The 16519-nt window shown below is 40.6% G+C and overlaps 1 protein-coding gene across 2 annotated transcripts in view; it reads left to right on the top strand.

Moving 5' to 3' along the window:
* The window catches only part of RFTN2 (raftlin family member 2), a 37847-nt gene that overhangs the window by 20156 nt on the left and 1172 nt on the right, over window positions 1–16519 (top strand). Inside the window, exons 8-9 of one of the 2 annotated variants that reach the window (XM_074593680.1) lie at window positions 5835–5913; window positions 12751–13024. In XM_074593680.1, the coding sequence (XP_074449781.1) occupies window positions 5835–5913; window positions 12751–13020 (349 nt within the window). In that variant the 3' untranslated portion in view covers window positions 13021–13024. Of the gene's footprint in view, window positions 1–5834; window positions 5914–12750; window positions 15848–16519 lie in introns of those variants that run through there. The other variant, XM_074593679.1, reaches the window with a different exon arrangement.

The following is a 16519-nucleotide window of genomic DNA, read 5'->3' as shown; positions in this document are numbered from 1 at the left end:
TTAGGGCCCATTAAGGACAATGGAAAGAGTGGGTGACTTGAGTAATCTGGGGATCCAGACCTCACTGTATTAAATCAAGACAGTGTGAAAAAGGATGCGAGTGAAAGGTTCTAAGAGAACTGCTCCAAGAAATTGGAATTTTGTTCAAGTGATTTGGCATAATTGAATCAACTCACCCATGTGAGAAGGAGGTTTTTCTGGTCAGGAAATAGATGTTGGGGTGTGTTGGCTGTGTTTTTTTAATAGTTGATTTTAACCAACTGGTTAAATGCAAAGACAGAAGGAATTGTGGTAAAACAATATGTCGTTCTGCTATTTTTAAGGGTCTCTGTATGTTTCGTTTACTTAACGAAACTTAGGAAATTCTGAACTTGTAAAGCTCCTGCTCCAGTGAGAAGCAGTTTTCAGAATATGAAACAAAATGCTTATCCTTTAATTTCTTCAAACAAAACTTTGTAGTCTTAAGTGTGTTAGCTTTGAACATGATGTCTTCTAAGGGTATGTGAACCGATGAGCCTGGGTTTTATAAATGGCTGAAATTTTTGGCCAGATCTGAGAGTTGGAGAGTAAGCCTTCAGGATCTGGATCTACTTCTTGAAGGACGTGAGTGAACAATGGGAGAGAAAGATTTTTGATAGTCATGGTGCACTGTGCGTTATAGGATGAGAGGGGTGTGTTAACCTTAAACTTCTCTTGTCCCAGAGTCAGTGTAACTGTACACCACCCCTGTAGGGTTTGGACAGCAGGGACAACGTTGTCTTGAGCAGCTGCTGGTCAACTACTCAGAGTATCTATGCTTACAGCAGGCAAAATGATGCTATCTTGTACCTTGCAGATTGCACAGCAAAGGCATGGCCATTTAAAAGAAGCTAAGTGCTGTAACTAATAAAAATGAATAGGAAAAAGTGCTGTAGGAAGTGTGAACAGATTCATTAGACTGGACCGGTTCCTTGAACTGGTAAGAAGGTAATATACCAGCGAGATACTTGCGTTGCACTAGATGTCTGAAGCCACACTGCTTCCTAGATGTGAAACAACCAGTCCATTAGTAGCTGTGATCATGTAAAAGGGGATTGTAACATGGCCAAATCTGAAGTTGGATTCGTTTTGTATTAACACTAGACTAATAAAAAGCATTTTTCTGGCCTAAAGGGTTGGGTAGGTGTCTGCATGAATTGTCTAATTCTTCTTGTCCTAATGTGGCTTGTGAGATATTTTCAGAAATAAGATGAATCATGTTTTGTGTGCCTGTCATGTATCTAATACACAGCTTTTCTTTAAAAAAAAAAAATAAAAAGCCCATGAATGAGAATTCCTAATTAAGAATTCTTAAGAGACCAAAAAAGAATGTGTTTCTATCCTAATAGGCTAATTACTGATTGATAAATACTATTTTTAGGCGTTGATGTTAGCATTTAAAAAGGAGAAGAAATTCCTGGTTGGTTACTATGTGTCTGATATGAAGGATACCATTACTGTGGTGGTGGATTATCCCAGGAATGCAAGTTAAATGTTTTAGTAAAGACAGACACTGTATGCTGCTGAACAGCTGTTCTTTTCCCAGACTTGGAACTCTGACCTCAAAACCCATCCTGAATATTAACAGGCTTCAGAAACAGTGAACAAACAAAATGAGCAACATTTTGGGACAATCTGGCAAATTAATGTTTGCATATTTTTTTAAAAAAAAAATTTGACAAAGTAAAGAAAATCCTATTTAACAATAAAATGTTAACAGGGCAGCCTGCTCCCCGTTTTTATTCACCTTTATATTTTGCTCTAGTCTGTTTTCCTCTTCTATCTGTTGCGAAACTTTTTATCGTGCCTGACCAACAGTCTAACAGGTTCTGGGGTGTGTGAGGGTTGTCATGCACTGATGTGTTCCTTTCTGGGTTTTTAAATGGTTAGGATTTGAAACAGTTTTTAAAAAAAAAAAAAAACCACACAAAAAACCCCAAACAATGCCAGGCTGTAATGCCTGTTCCTGCATGGTTTTGTAGTTGGTTGAATTTTTCCTTTTTTACAGATATTCTTTTCCATAAAATAAAATATCCTATTGCATGGAGTGTCATGCCGCGTGATAGCTGAATGTCATGGGTCACTGTCCCATTTCAGGCAGGGGCAGCACTCCGTAGGGTTATTTAGTCCTTTAACTCCTACCTCAAGAGCTAAGTCATCTTGGATGCAGGAAACATTTCCTTGAGAAATGTTATCTTTGCAGTTACAAATAGAGCAATGGTAGATGTCATATTCTTGAAACATGCAGAGTTGTGCTTTTTTTTGTGCAATGTTGTTTTGAAAAATAAGCACTGTGAGGTTTGGGGTTTTAGTTTTGGTTTGGTTTTTTGGGTTGTTTCGTTTTTTGGTCAGCACACTATAAATGGCACAGAAGCTCCCTTTTTCTGTCAGTGATGCTTTTTGCAGGGTTATGAAAAAATGGGCATATGATGCAATGTTTGCTGTATCCATCCATATCTTCGTTATTTCAATTTTGTCAGCAGTCACTAAAGAATTTTTTTGACAAAAAAGAATATAAGAAAGAGCCACAAATAATATTAGTGACCAAAAGAGCCTCCAGCATTATATACAACTCTTATTTATAGGCAAATGTTTTCAAGACAAGAATTTCATGATAATTAAGCCAAGTTCAGAAGCCATATAGCAAGGAGAAAATTAATAGTCCTTTTAAGAGTTTAATCTAGTGACTGTGGGGGAAAGTTAGAAAATACTTTGCTGGTAACTTAGTGCTACTGCAGTTACTAATATGATATGATCATGAGTTTGTAGAATTTCATACATGTTTGTGGTCTAAAATTAGAATTATTTCTAGGGTTTTTTTAACTTTTTCATTAAACAGATCCTTTAAGTCTTTGGTTTATCCCAAGCTGGTGTGTGTCTCGTGATTGAAAGCCCAGATGCTGGGCAACTCCAAAGGGGTGCAAAACTTTATTTTGGGAAATGCAAAAAGAAAAAAAAAGAGGCTTAAAAGAATTTGTCTTGCTCCTTTTGTTCATTTCTCACAAAACTTTGTCGAAGCTTAATTTGAAGTGCTTTGTCTATAAAATGGTCACACACAAAAAATAGACCTGTAAAAATCAGAGCCGCTGGCAGTAATAGTTAACTTCTAGCTTGATGGTAGTTTTGGGGGACTTATTAAATATATACAGATAATAAGAGAACAAATTCCTTGCCCATACAGCATGAGCAGACAAACAAATCACTGGTGTTTTAACAATAGAGTCTCTGTTGCTCTTCATCCCTCTTAAAAGAAGAGACAGGAAGAAGGCTTCAGTGGCCTTACTCTGCGGTGACCTGTATTTCCCCTCACTGATTACTGTAGTCCCTGAAAATGGGCAAGGCAGACTGTCCTCGAGCGCTGCAGAGCAGGCAGGCAAATGCAGTGCAAAAACACTGACTTTGTGGGTATTAATTTATCACGACAAACGACTTAATCTAAGTTTTCAAAATGCCCCGACTTATGAGGCAAAGATGGAATGTGGAAACGTGAGGGAAGCTGTGGAGTGGCTTGTTCTAAGCACTTTTTTCTCATTTAAATTCTGTGGAAATCCCAGTGTCATTGAGTTCTTTGTGAATTAAGCTCATAGCTGCTTTGTCGTGTGTGGCATTTTAATAAGGTCAGACTTAGAAAATTGTTAATTTACTTATTGTCCACTCACCATCATGTCCTTTCTCTGTTCTAGTAGAATTTGTACAAGCTGTGTCTTAATGTTTGGGGTTTTTCATTTCTCTGGAGGAATGCAGACACTGTTACAAAATAAGTCGTAGGCTCTTCCTGATGCCAGGGACTCTGCTCAGCCTTCTTGCCCAAGAGAGGTTTCCTAATTGATATTATCAAAACAGACATAACTGAGGCAGGGAGAGATACCTGGCCATGTGGAACAAGGTTACAGGATTGCCAATTTCCTTGTCATGACATAACGGTCTAACATGTTTTTTTTTTTTAATGAATGCAAATAGTGAGGTAGGGACTCTCAGAGCGGGAAACCTTGTGAACTTAAGGAAATTAATGAGTCCTTTCTCCTGCCTCGTTTCCCCCACAAGCTGGAGTTTAAGATAGTTCTCTCTTCTCATCCAAGGAAGACATGCAAAGATATGCCATGACCTGAGTTCAGCTGGACTGAAAGGAAGATTGTGAGGGGCCAAACACCATCACAAAGCCATCATCACTGACTATTGCTTAGATGTAGCTGAGTATGCTGGGAATAGTGCTGTTTGGGGTATTTTCTCAGAGCTTACTTCCAGGAGCTCTGCTGGGGCAGACTGTTAACATGCTCTTCCTGATCTCGTAGGATTTTCCTTGGAGCAATCCCAAATGTTAAATATAAACTAATTCTATCAGTCCTAGCCCTGGCATAACACATGAATCAGTTATCTCAACTTTGTTTGTGGTTATTAAGATTATGACATATCCATACTGAATACAAGATTACATTATTTTAGTAATTCTTTCCATAATGGTATGCATAATAATACTGTTTTATGATTGATAGAATAGATGGAATTATAAATACCTCAAATGAACTCACTACATGCCTCTTGTGTTTCTATTTTGCTACTTTTCTTTAGTGCGCTCTTAAATCTGTAGTCATTTTTCTGCCAAAGTATTTCAATATCTTTCCTTTATATGCATAAAGATCTTGTTGAATACCACCCAGAAGTAGGAGTTGGGGGGAAAAGAAGCGTTTATCAAAATGTAGTATCTGACATTTAGAAGAGCACAGGGATTTTTTTTAAACCTTCCCATCCTAGAGCTCTGGTCTTGCAATTCTTGCACTCTTTCAGTGCCACAGAGTTGGGCTTTGTCGTACACATGCAATCAATATGCTGACCTGTCTTTTTGATGGAAAGGTGATGAAAATAGGTACATAAAAACTTCAAGAGGCCATATCACCATTACTAAGAGTGTTACACTTTTGAAACATCCTATCAGTAACATTTGATTTGGTCTTGAGGAACAACTTCTCCTTTTCACATCTATTTTTCTAAAAGTATTTCCTTTTGAAACAGTGCTGCTTTAAATTGTATCTACCGCAACAGCATCAACATTTGTAAAAGTTCCAGGACTAAAAACTGAAGTTCCTCTTTTTTTTTTTAATCCTTTATTTATCTTACTATTTCATTCTCTTGTCCTTCCCATGCATGTACCTCCCATGTACAGAACAGCCAGTGTCATTTATCTCATTGTGGATGTAGAGCTTATAGAAACTGAGCGGAGTCCTTTCATCCGTAAGTGGTGAGACAGCAAGCTTGTCCTGCTGTGTCAGTTAAATGGCATGTTACAACTGGAAACCGTCTTTTAGTTAGCTGTAAAGAATGTTACTTCCTAAGCTTCATACCATGAAGTATTCAGGTATTTGTTGAAGCTGTGGATCTATTGAGATTGGGCCTATTTGTTGTGGCATTGAAGGTAGTAACATGTTGTTGTGTATTTGATAGTGAAGATTAGATCAAAGAATGACTCCTTGAGGTTTACTTCAGACATAAAGGTGCAGACTTTAATTGAAAGTAGGAACTCTGGTACTTAAACTTTTAAGAGCAGGCATGTTAAATAACTGTAATCATAGCACCACAAATATTTGTTCTATACCTACTTTCTTGTGCAATACCTTAATCCAGCTCTATGCTTCTTTTTTTTTTTAATTGTGATTACAGAATTGTTTAGGAGTTAAACAAGTTAACGCTTGGTAGTCTTTCCTCTTCTCACTCATGGACTTACGTACACACAACTTACAGTTGACTCTGAAAGGTATGAACATGTTACAGGGACTATTATTGCCTTTAAAATATTGAAAGAATTTTCTTTAAATTTTTAGTGAGGGAAATCTGGCCACAAAGCAAGTTGTTTTTCTACAGAGACCTGTTATGTGGAATTCTGCTGTCCAGACACCAGAGGTGAGTAACATGTTTATGGTATTAATCAAGCAAATTGGTACTTCACATAATGATTAGGTACAGATACAAACTAGACTTCAAAATTAATGGGGGGAAAAAAGTGGCAGAAGAGGTTTTCACTTGAAAAGAGTTCAAGTTTGTAGAGGGCTTCTGCATCTGAACTCATGTGTTTTTTTTTTCTTAGCCATGTACCTCTTAAATTAAGCCATAGAGAAAAGCATAAGCATGCTAAAAACCTGTTTTGTGCTAAGGAATTACTGTGTGTCAGGTGGATGTGGTTGTCTATGCTCTAAGTATTTCTTTAGAAGTCTTCAGGAAGTCTTAAATGTTCGGATTCAAATCCTGAATCTGTTGCCCATGAAAAAGAAAACATTTTATTTTGACCTCCAAAACATCTACTTTCACACTTATAGAAGAATGTAAGTGTCAAACTGTGCAAAGGGTACTGTAATCCAGAGGTTAACAGGGTGAACGGCTGTTAGCTGTTGCTGCTTGAAAATGTGTGACAGATCAAGGATTTAAAATTCCTGCACTTGGACTTCAACAACTCCTTGTCCCTTTTGAGTGAGGCTCCTGTAATAGTCATATAAAAGTCTGAGGATTAAGTAACTGTCAGTCACCACATCCTGCTCAGAGTCAAGCTCACAAGAGTTATTGCACCCACATAGGGCTAGAGTAAATCCTGCCATTGTCAGAGAAGGGATGAACTGGTGGGCTCTTCTTTGCCAAGTCTTTCAACATCCCATGATGGATCTTTAATTTTTGTTATTTCTGTTTTTCAATGGCCATTCAACCTTTTCTTAATCAACATGGCTTTCATGTGATGGTGTTAAGCAGCTATGAAAACTATCAACACTTTCACTAATGTCCAGCACCAGAGTAGTAACTTTAGGAACCCAGACATTCATGGTATTATATACTACCATAAAGCAGTGACACCTAATCTCTTATTTCTCCATCTGTATAAATAGTTCTGTGAGTCTCTAAACGTCTTGCGTTCATATTTGATCTTTCTCTGCCCTTTTTACCTCCCATCCAGACTGTTACTATCATCTGTATTTTCCTCCACTCAATGTTTCTAAAATATGCTCTCCATCTTGTTCTTCTCCAGGCTTTTGCTTGTCTCCAGCCTAACTTCCTTCTCACTGTGTCCTCTGATAATGACTTCCATGCCTGGAAGAACTGCATTCAACATGCACAATTAAAATCCTGTTTTATTTTTCATCTCTATCACCATCTCAGTTCCCAGCTAGTTCTTGTATACTATCTATAATTTATTTCTTCATTTACAAAATTTGAGCTTCTGCTTTTTTCTGTTAAATGTTCTGTGTAGTCTCCCTTCCCAATGTCTTAATCTCCTCTTCTAAATTCTGCCAGTTCATCATACGTTTTTTCCTTTAATTTCCCCGCGTTCCAAGCATCTTCGGCTTTTATCTTTCAAAGCTTCTGATCCCTGCTCTCATGCCTGACTTTGTAGTCTTTACGTTCTTTCCTAATACGTTTCTGAAAGTATGTTTTGGAACATAATTTTTGTATCGGTATTCTAAATATATAAAACCTTATGTCAGTAATTATCAAAGTCATAACTTCATAGAACCATAGAATGGTTAAGAGTTGGAAAGGACCTTGGAGATCATCCAATTCCACCCGCCTTGCCAAGGGCAGGGACACCTCCCACTAGACCAGGTTGCTCAAAGCCCCATCCAGCCTGGCCTTGAATACCTCCAGGGATGGGGCATTGACAGCTTCTTTGGGCAACCTGTTCCAGTGTCTCACCACCCTCACAGTGAAGAATTTCTTCCTAATACCTAATCTAAATCTACCCTCTTTCAGTTCGAAACTGTTACCCTTTGTCCTATCAGTGTTCTCCCTCATAAAGAGTCCTTCCTCAACTCTTCTGTAGGCCCCCTTCAGGTACTGGAAGGCTGCTGTAAGGTCTCCACAGAGCCTTCTCTTCTCCAGGATGAACAACCCCAACTCTCTCAGCCTGTCCTCATAGCAGAGGGGCTCCAGCCCTTTGATCATCTTTGTGGCCCTCCTCTGGACTCACTCCAACAGGTCCATGTCCTTCTTATGTTGGGGGCCCAGAGCTGGATGCAGTACTCCAGGTGGGGTCTCACCAGAGCAAAGTAGAGGGGGAGAATCCCCTCCCTCAACCTGCTGGCCACGCTTCTTTTGATGCAGCCCAGGATGCAGTTGGCTTTCTGGACTGTGAGCACGCATTGCCAGGTCATGTTGAACTTCTCATCAACCAACAGCCCCGAGTCCTTCTGCTCAGGGCTGCTCTCAATCTGTTCTCTGCCCAGCCTGTGTTTGTGCTTGTGATTGCCCTGACCCACATGCAGGACCTTCCCCTTGGCCTTGTTGAACTTCATGAGGTTGGCATAGGCCCACTTCTCAAGCCTGTCCAGGTCCCTCGGGATGGCATCTCTTCCCTCCAGTGCATTGACCACTCCACACAGCTTGCTGTCGTCAGCAAACTTGCTGAGGGTGCACTCAATCCTACTGTCCATGTTACCAACAAAGATGTTAAATAGCACCAGTCCCAATACTGGCCCCTGAGGAACACCAGTTGTCACTGGTCTCCACTTGGGCATTGAACCATTGATCGCAACTCTTTGAGTGCAGCCATCCAGCCGATTCCTTATGCACTGAGTCCATCCATCAAACTCTCCAATTTAGAGACCAGGATGTTGTGTGGGACAGTGTCCAATGCTTTGCGCAAGTCCAGGTAGATGACATCTGTTGCTCTCCTTTATACACCATTGCTGTAATGCCATCATAGAAGGCCATCAGATTTGTCAGGCATGATTTGCCCTTAGTGAAGCCATATTGGCTGTCACAATCACCTGCCTATTTTCCATGTGCCTTAGCATAGCTTCCAGGAGGATCTGCTCCATGATCTTGCCGGGCACAGAGGTGAGACTGACTGGCCTGTGGTTCCCTAGGTCTTCCTCTTTCCCTTTTTAAAAATGCGTGTTATGTTTTCCCCTTTTCCAGTCAGTCAGAACTTCACCGGACTGCCACAGCTTCTCAAATATGATGGATAGTGGCTTAGCAACTTCACCTGCTAGTTCTCTCAGGACTCACAGATGAATCTCATCAGGTCCCTATGGACTTGTGCACTTTCAGGTTCCCCAGATGGTCTTGAGCCTGGTCTTCCCCTACAGTGGGCAGTTCCTCATTCTCCTGCCTTTGCCTACTGTGACAATTTCCTGATGCTTCCCTACTTTTTTAATACTATATAATAAGGGCATGGACTCCTGATGTGAATACACTGTCCTTGCTAAGGCATGTTGTTTCTAGCTATAAGCATCTCTTAAAAGGCAGCATAACTACAGGACACAAGGTAGAATGGTTAAAACTGGGTTCTGTCAAGAGACATAATACAAACCAGTTCTGTAAAAACATCCAGTCTGAGGAACTGATGAATCTTTGAGATGTAGTTTAAATTAAAAATGGGAAGCATTATGCTTGCAGTTTAAATTCTGTCAGCAAATTATGAGCTGATCAGCAGCTGAATGACCTTTACAATCTCTGATTTATACAAATAGAACAGGTTGTGTGTTTTGCAGCCATTGTTTTACTTTGTTGTAACAGGAAACCTTTGACTTAAGCATCAACATACTGCAAGCAAACAAGAAATAGTTGATTTGTAGCCACTTAGATCAGGATTACAGTGTTTAGAATCTGAACAAACTTAGTATCTAAACATGCTCATTAAGTACCAGTGAATATTTTACTTCTCCACCAGGAAATTTCAGTATGCTGAGGTCATTTTAGCATGGGATAAATAGGTAGTGCAGGCTGAAGCTGAAACGTTTAGCAGAGTAACATTTTCCTTCTGTTTTTCCAATTATGTTATTTTTCCCCTAAATTTCAATCTTTTTACTTCAGTGCTTTTTTTACCAAAATGTTTGAATTGGCAAACAGCATATTATCTTCGTGACAGTTGAAATTCATAGCTTTTTAAATAATACCTAACTGGTATAGAAAGTCATGCTAGCTTTGCATTGAGTAGCTAGATTTCAGGTGCAAAACAAGCTCCTGGAATCTGAAAGCACTACCTTTTGCTCTAGAAATTTTAATAAGTTTATTTAAAATGTCCCCTGGACAGTGATTATAGAGCTGAACAGTTTTATCAAACACTTGAACACATTTCAGGAAAAACATTAAATGCCTGTGATTCTATATTGTTGGGCGTGACATTTTTGTTTGTATTGCATATCTTTTCATTGATGTTCAAATTATATTAAAGTGGTTTAAAAAAATGTCATGTCCACAATTTATGATGTTTTTGAAACACAGAAATACTCATGACCTCTAAAATGTTTTAAGTTCACCAAAAAAAAATTGCATCACAATTTATGTTCATTTAAGCGTACCCTTAGCGTGTTTGCAGCTTGGATACCTTGAGAAGAATGCTACCTGTGAGACAGTCAAAATGGGAAATCCACAAGACTCTCCGATTAACTGAATCTTAATAAGAAAGCAGCCTCACACAGGCCTTCTCAAACACTTAACTACCAGCTCCCTGGAGCCCTGATCCCATCGCTCCCCAGCTCTCTGGAGCGGGCTCTGGCCATGGCAGGAGCTTTGCCCCAGAAGCAGGTCCAGCTGTTGGGACCTGTGTCACTTGCATTCTGGAGAATGACACGACTGGGTACGGGCTGCTTTGTGTACTCAGGACTTCTTTTTTTTAACTGTTGGGTCGAAGTTAGCATTGCCATTTCTAAGAAGTTTTGCTTTAGTAAGAGTTAGGGGGAAAAACCTGTTACCTGATCTCTTATTCCCACAGGGCCTCTTTTCTGAGGGTGTATTTTACGTCCTCACAGCTCATCTCTCTGCTTTCTTGTATATTCATGGGATAGTGCGTTATGACCTGGCTTACAATTTATATAATGGTTCAAAGGCCTCTTGAATTAGAAGGGGTATACTCTCTTAGTGGGTTCTTTATCACATACCATTTGTTTTTCTAAGGAAATGGTTCAGAGAGGAGATCCAAGATTGAACCACACAGTGCTTGAGAGTTCTGTTGTTTTTTTTCTTTATTTCCCTTAGGCGGACTTCTCCATCCTCTTACTGTGGCATCCAGGCGAAGCTTATTTCCTTCTGTTTCTCCTGAGACAACACTATTTCCCCTTAGTCTAATTTCCCAATGTCTCCTGTAGCAGCTTCCCTAAATACATTTCCTTTAGCCACAAGGGTCATTGTTTTCATAGTTTCAGAAGGGTTTGAGGAAAAAAAACTTAGTGATGTATAGGACGGGGGCACAGAACTTGCAAGAGCATGGCAAAACCAGTTGTGGGGTGGTGTTGTTTTTAAAATGTTTGCATTTGCAAATCCTGCTGCAAGAGTGCTTGTGTCTCTTACCCGCTCATACGCAGCTCTGTGCTGAGGCTGGATTCCTTCTTAGCTAGACGTCCTCCTTCTGTGGACAGGGCTGTGTCCCCTGGCAGAGCATCTCCTGGTTTAGCAGTGCTTGTGCTGACAGCAAGGCGCTAGGCAGAGAGCCAGGGCACTTCTGCCTGCCCGACGGTGCTCCTCTGCTGTGACCCGAGGCACTGACACAGCCTCAGGAGGTGCTGCATCATCACACACTCAAGTGCCTTGGCTGGCTCCTGATGCTAACATAAAATAAACCTTTTATTTATTTGTGATGCCTCACAAATAGTCTGACCCTTAGCATAGACTGACGGGTCTGTTGTTCGCATAAATCACAATCTGCTTATTTTTCTTTTTGACGCTGGCAGCCATCACTTCAACAAGAAGCATGTTGGGAGATCCCAGTACTAATGTCAGATTGTATTCATACCGAGTTCTTCCTGTGCAAGGTCTCTATTAGACTCCCCTCAGACTGCTGTACAGGACAGCTGCTGACTTCCGTCTGTGTAGATCCACTGTGTGGATTGAACACAATTCTCGGGGAACTCTCTGTTATCTGAGGAGGCCTCTGAAGGCCTTTACGGGCAGAACTGGAAAGATGGGAAAGCATTGCGGTGTCACCATGAGATGGATCAGTGGGAAATCTTCAGTCCTCTGATGTGGTCAGATCACATTCTTAATGAGCTTAAATGTCAATGGAGTTTAATTCACGTCTTTATCAAATCCGGCACTCTTGTTGAAGCTCCAGGACAGTGCTGTGTTGGGGAAGTGATCAACATGCACTGACTTTCAGAGCAGCTTGCAGATGAGGGCGCTATGCAGATGTTGTACGTGGTGGCAGGTAGACAGGCGAGTGAGCGTCTGCCTACAGGGGTAGCTGGCGATGGGGCAGCTGTGTCAGCTGCGTGTCCACCACTGCCCGGCCCTCCCACCCCTCTGGGCTGAGAGGAAGCTGTTGGCAGGAGCAGTGCCACCCTCCAGCATTCATCCCTGCAGAGCACCGGAAAGGGCAGCACGTGTGTGTGCCGTATGGCAGAACGTATCACAGTCAGGGTATGTTAGACGTGTACATTAGGCGCAAAAATAACACTTTTCTCAAACAGCTGATTTTAGCATGGTTTAAGACTTGTAAATCATTCCAGAGCTGCCAAGCACTACGTAAGAATCAAGCCCTGTTGGAGTACTTCATCTGAGCATTCATTTGTGCTGTGTTGGATGTTGACTATGTCTTGTACCTTCTTTGTCTCTCTTACATTTTTTTTGGTTCTCCACAAATTTTTATCTGATGGAGGTGTTTTCTTCAGAGGAGTTCATAGTTTAAACTGGAGCGTTAAATGCTGCCTTATGTTAAAATGCAGCTCATATTAAATCCATGCGTGACTCATTGCAAAGTGTTTGGCTTTTTTTTTTTCCTAAATTATGCTAACATTTAAACATCCTCTTGTATTTCAGAAGAAATCCTTAAGACAAGTTATTGGGGAGGAAAAAGGCAAAGTCTCCAGCAGAAGCGTTGGATTAGACACAGCTACTTCTCGCCCTATAGAAATTGGACAACCATCTGATGAGTTTCATCTGTCTCCTTCTAAACAATGTTGGATCAAGGAGGGATCCTCCCAGTATGGAGGCTTTCCAGGATTCAGTAGCAGTGATGGAGTATTAAGGGAACTGGATGATGGACAGTTTGACCAGGAAGATGGAGTCACTCAGGTCACATGTATGTGATAAAGTAAGTAACTGCATCAGGTGGACCTGTACATAACTCACACAAATGTGTTTGTTTTAAATCATACTACTTTAAATGCATTGGTATAATCATATGACTTTTCCCAGACTTGTTTTGTATTTTTGTCTGTTTCTTTGTGTTAATCCTACTGTAGTAATAATACTACTGTAAAATAATTTGGTTTTCCGTCTCTTTAATAGAATAACTACGTGACTGGGTGCTCTGATAACTTGTTAATGCTTTTGACAAGGAAGGAAGTAAATGCTGCGAACAGTGGCAGTTTGAATTGTGTAAGAGAGAAAGGAATTAAGATGTTTAGTATTTTCCACAAACTGGAGGAGTGTTTGGTTTCGTGTGTGTGTGTTTTGGTTTTGTTTGTTTTTTTTTTTTTAAGGGTGTTGTAAATATTGGTGGGGGAAAAAAGAAAAATTAACTATCTAGTTGTTGTTAAGTTTTAATGTAATTTTTACTTCACTTGCCTTGCATAAATTCAAAAGCCTAGAGAAATGTGTCTTACACTAGAATATTAATAGTTTAAGCTGTGTTCAGACTTGGTATGTACAGAAAACCTCTGGAGGCTCTAGGCAGACACTTGCACCTGTAATATTATTTCACCTATGCAGGTTTTACCAGGGTTCCTTGTACATGTAAGGCAAAAGCTGTCCAAGCGTATAGCTTGTATAATGATCTATTCATAATCTACTCGTGAGTGGCAACTAAGAATCACTCACCCTTTGCAAGATAACTTGCAGTCTATGAAAAAGTAGTTTGAGAAACTCGCTAAGAAGCATTGACAGCGAGGTGCACAATGATGTTGATAATACATAGGAGGAAGTAGTAGGTTAAACTTAATAGGCAATAGGTGATAGGCTGTATACAAATATGCTGATGTATATATAAAAAATTTCTCAGCTAAATGTATCTCACACTGTGTGAAGTGTATTCAACTGCATCAAATACCAGAAGGAATGTTCAGAGGAAAGGATGAAGCTGCTGTGCTTCCATCCCCACCGTGGGGAGGAGTTGCCCGCCTTAAGGGAGGCTAACACGGGCAGGGCTCCTGCGAACAGGAATTATTTTTGTGCTGCTGTCTTGAAATTACATTTTACAGAGGAGAAGCTGAATAAAAACACATCTTCAAAAGATAAATGTGATTCTAAATAAAAATGCATTTTTTTAGTTAGTTTTAGAAGCAAAAGCTAATGGAAAATAACTTGGTCAAAATGAGAAATCGGAACAGAACTGAGAACATGTATTCACATTTCTGTCGACGTCTGCAGTACAACACACGCAGACAAGTACTGCAAATGTTGAGAGAAATGTGAATACACTGAACTGCAGCACCCCACTCCCCTGGTGTGGTATCCCGCCAGCCGCCCGGGGAGTCTCCCTGTCCACAGGGGCAGATGCTGGCACTAAACACGGTGGGCAAATCAATGCAGTGACAGAAATGTGTTGGTAACTGACGCCAAAGGAGCACCCGGGGAGATGACCGGGATGGCGGGAGTCAGACTGTAGTCTCTGTGGTAGGGAGCTGTGCGGAAAGAAGCTGCTTATTTCAATAAGCAAAAAGTAACTCATGAAAGAAACAAGTTATGCTTGCTATGATAAGCCAATGTAGTAAAAAGCTGTAGTGCTATTCCAATTTATCTTTACAAGGGGAGGGGACAGGGGAAGCCTGTTCTACTTGCATGATTGTCATTGTGGGAACGTGAAATAATTATTGCTTTGGAGCTGCTTCCCAATTTCATTATGAAATTGTTGTAGGCAGGCTTGTTGTTTATTTTTCACTTTGGAAGAGCAACTACAACAACTGTTTGTAGCAGGTTTGGAATTTGTTGGAGGTTGAGGAATTCCAGCCCTCGAGCTGGAAACATTCCTTCAACTTTTTTCCCATAGCACATTGTTGAAAAGGGCAGCTTCTATTTTCTCACTTGAATTTCTTAAGAAAAATGCTGGCAGCCTGGCAAAATAGTTCTGAATTGTGACTGTTTTTAAGAGCCAAATATATGCCAGGAGGGTGGTGCACACTGCGGGCAGCGATGGGAGCGCAGGAGTACCTGTGGTAGTCGGCACAGTAAGGAATCCATTTTTGCCAAGGCTTCTCTCCCTGCTTTCCCGCCAGCAGCTCAAGGTCACAGATGTGTGGTGCGAGCCCTCGTGTTCGTTCCCTGTTTGGGGGCACCACGTGGAGGAGGGTCCCCCCGCCAATGGGCAGAGCGCTGGGCTGGGTGTTCCCCACAGAGCCCGACCCGGCCACTGCCGTCTCATGCAGCACGTGCCTCTGTGAGCAGCAGGTCGTGGTCATCACGCAGTAGCAGGGATCTCCTCCGTGGAAAAATAAAATTACAAAAATACATGTTATGTCTGCCTCTGGCAGAAAGCCAAGCAACTGGCGTATTAAAAATGGGGTAACAGCTGGTCTTGTGCAACGTGGAAATACGTTGCTCTACTTCTAAAAGTATTTTTCACAAGTTACCCGAAACTCTGGTGTGTGTAATTCTATAGTCAAACCTGTAAAACCAGCAAAAATTGGTTAAAAAACCTAGGAATTCTGAATATTCCAGGTTAAAGCTTTTAAAGTATATCAAAGAAATTACCTTTTATAACGTAGTATCCCTGCTTAAGATGGTTAACAGTCGTGAATCCTAAACCAAACTTGAACTACAACTATTTATATAACAAGTTACAATGCATAAAGTACTAGATTGAATGCAGGTAACTCTCTAGAATACATTTATTGGTTAAAAAGAATCATTTAACTTAACTGAGATCTCTTCATATGAGCTGTTGAGAATGCAAAAACTTCAACTAAATCACTATCTTCTTAAAATAACTTTTCCCCTTACAATTAATGGGGTGTGCACGAAGGAGATTGGGAACAAGGGTAGAAATTGAGCGTGCTCTGGATGTCTGCAGGTGCACTCTAGAATATCCCCACTTCTAGCAGGAAGGGCTTTTCTTAAAATGAAGTAAAGCCATATTCTGTTTCAGTAGCCCATGGCTTTAACTGTGCTTTACCTCTGTGAATTTCTTTCTAGTCTCTTTATGCAGTGTAAATATGCTGAAGTGCTTCCTCTGAACCCACTCACCAGTTCCTATATAGTGAAGGACAGCTTCAGTTTTTATTTTAATGCTATTTGTCTCACTGTATGTGAAGTTGTCCCTGCTGTAGAAACAGTCTAGGTTGTTTTCCTGGCTCTCTTGTCGTTCACCTCACAGGGCTATATTTAGGCTCTGTACTGGGGGGGAGGGGGGGAACAGATGAACAAATTAAAAAAAAACAAAAAAAAAAAAAAACAAACAACAAACAAAAAAACCCCACAAAATACAATTCTTCACCTGGGGAAAAAAAGAGTCAACTTGACAGGAGCCAAAAATAGGGAGGTCAGTAGAGTGAGTGGCATGGAGAGGACAGCCAAGGAATAAATTCTTCAGCATTCTTCTTTTGATAGAAGAAATCGAGGGAATGGTGTAGGTGGTAAGTAGCAGGCTTGA

The sequence above is a fragment of the Larus michahellis genome, chromosome 7, assembly GCF_964199755.1.
Source record: "Larus michahellis chromosome 7, bLarMic1.1, whole genome shotgun sequence".
NCBI classification, from domain to species: Eukaryota; Metazoa; Chordata; class Aves; order Charadriiformes; family Laridae; genus Larus; species Larus michahellis.
The sequence above is the reverse complement of the archived record's forward strand: the minus strand, read 5'-3'. Positions and strand labels throughout refer to the sequence as shown.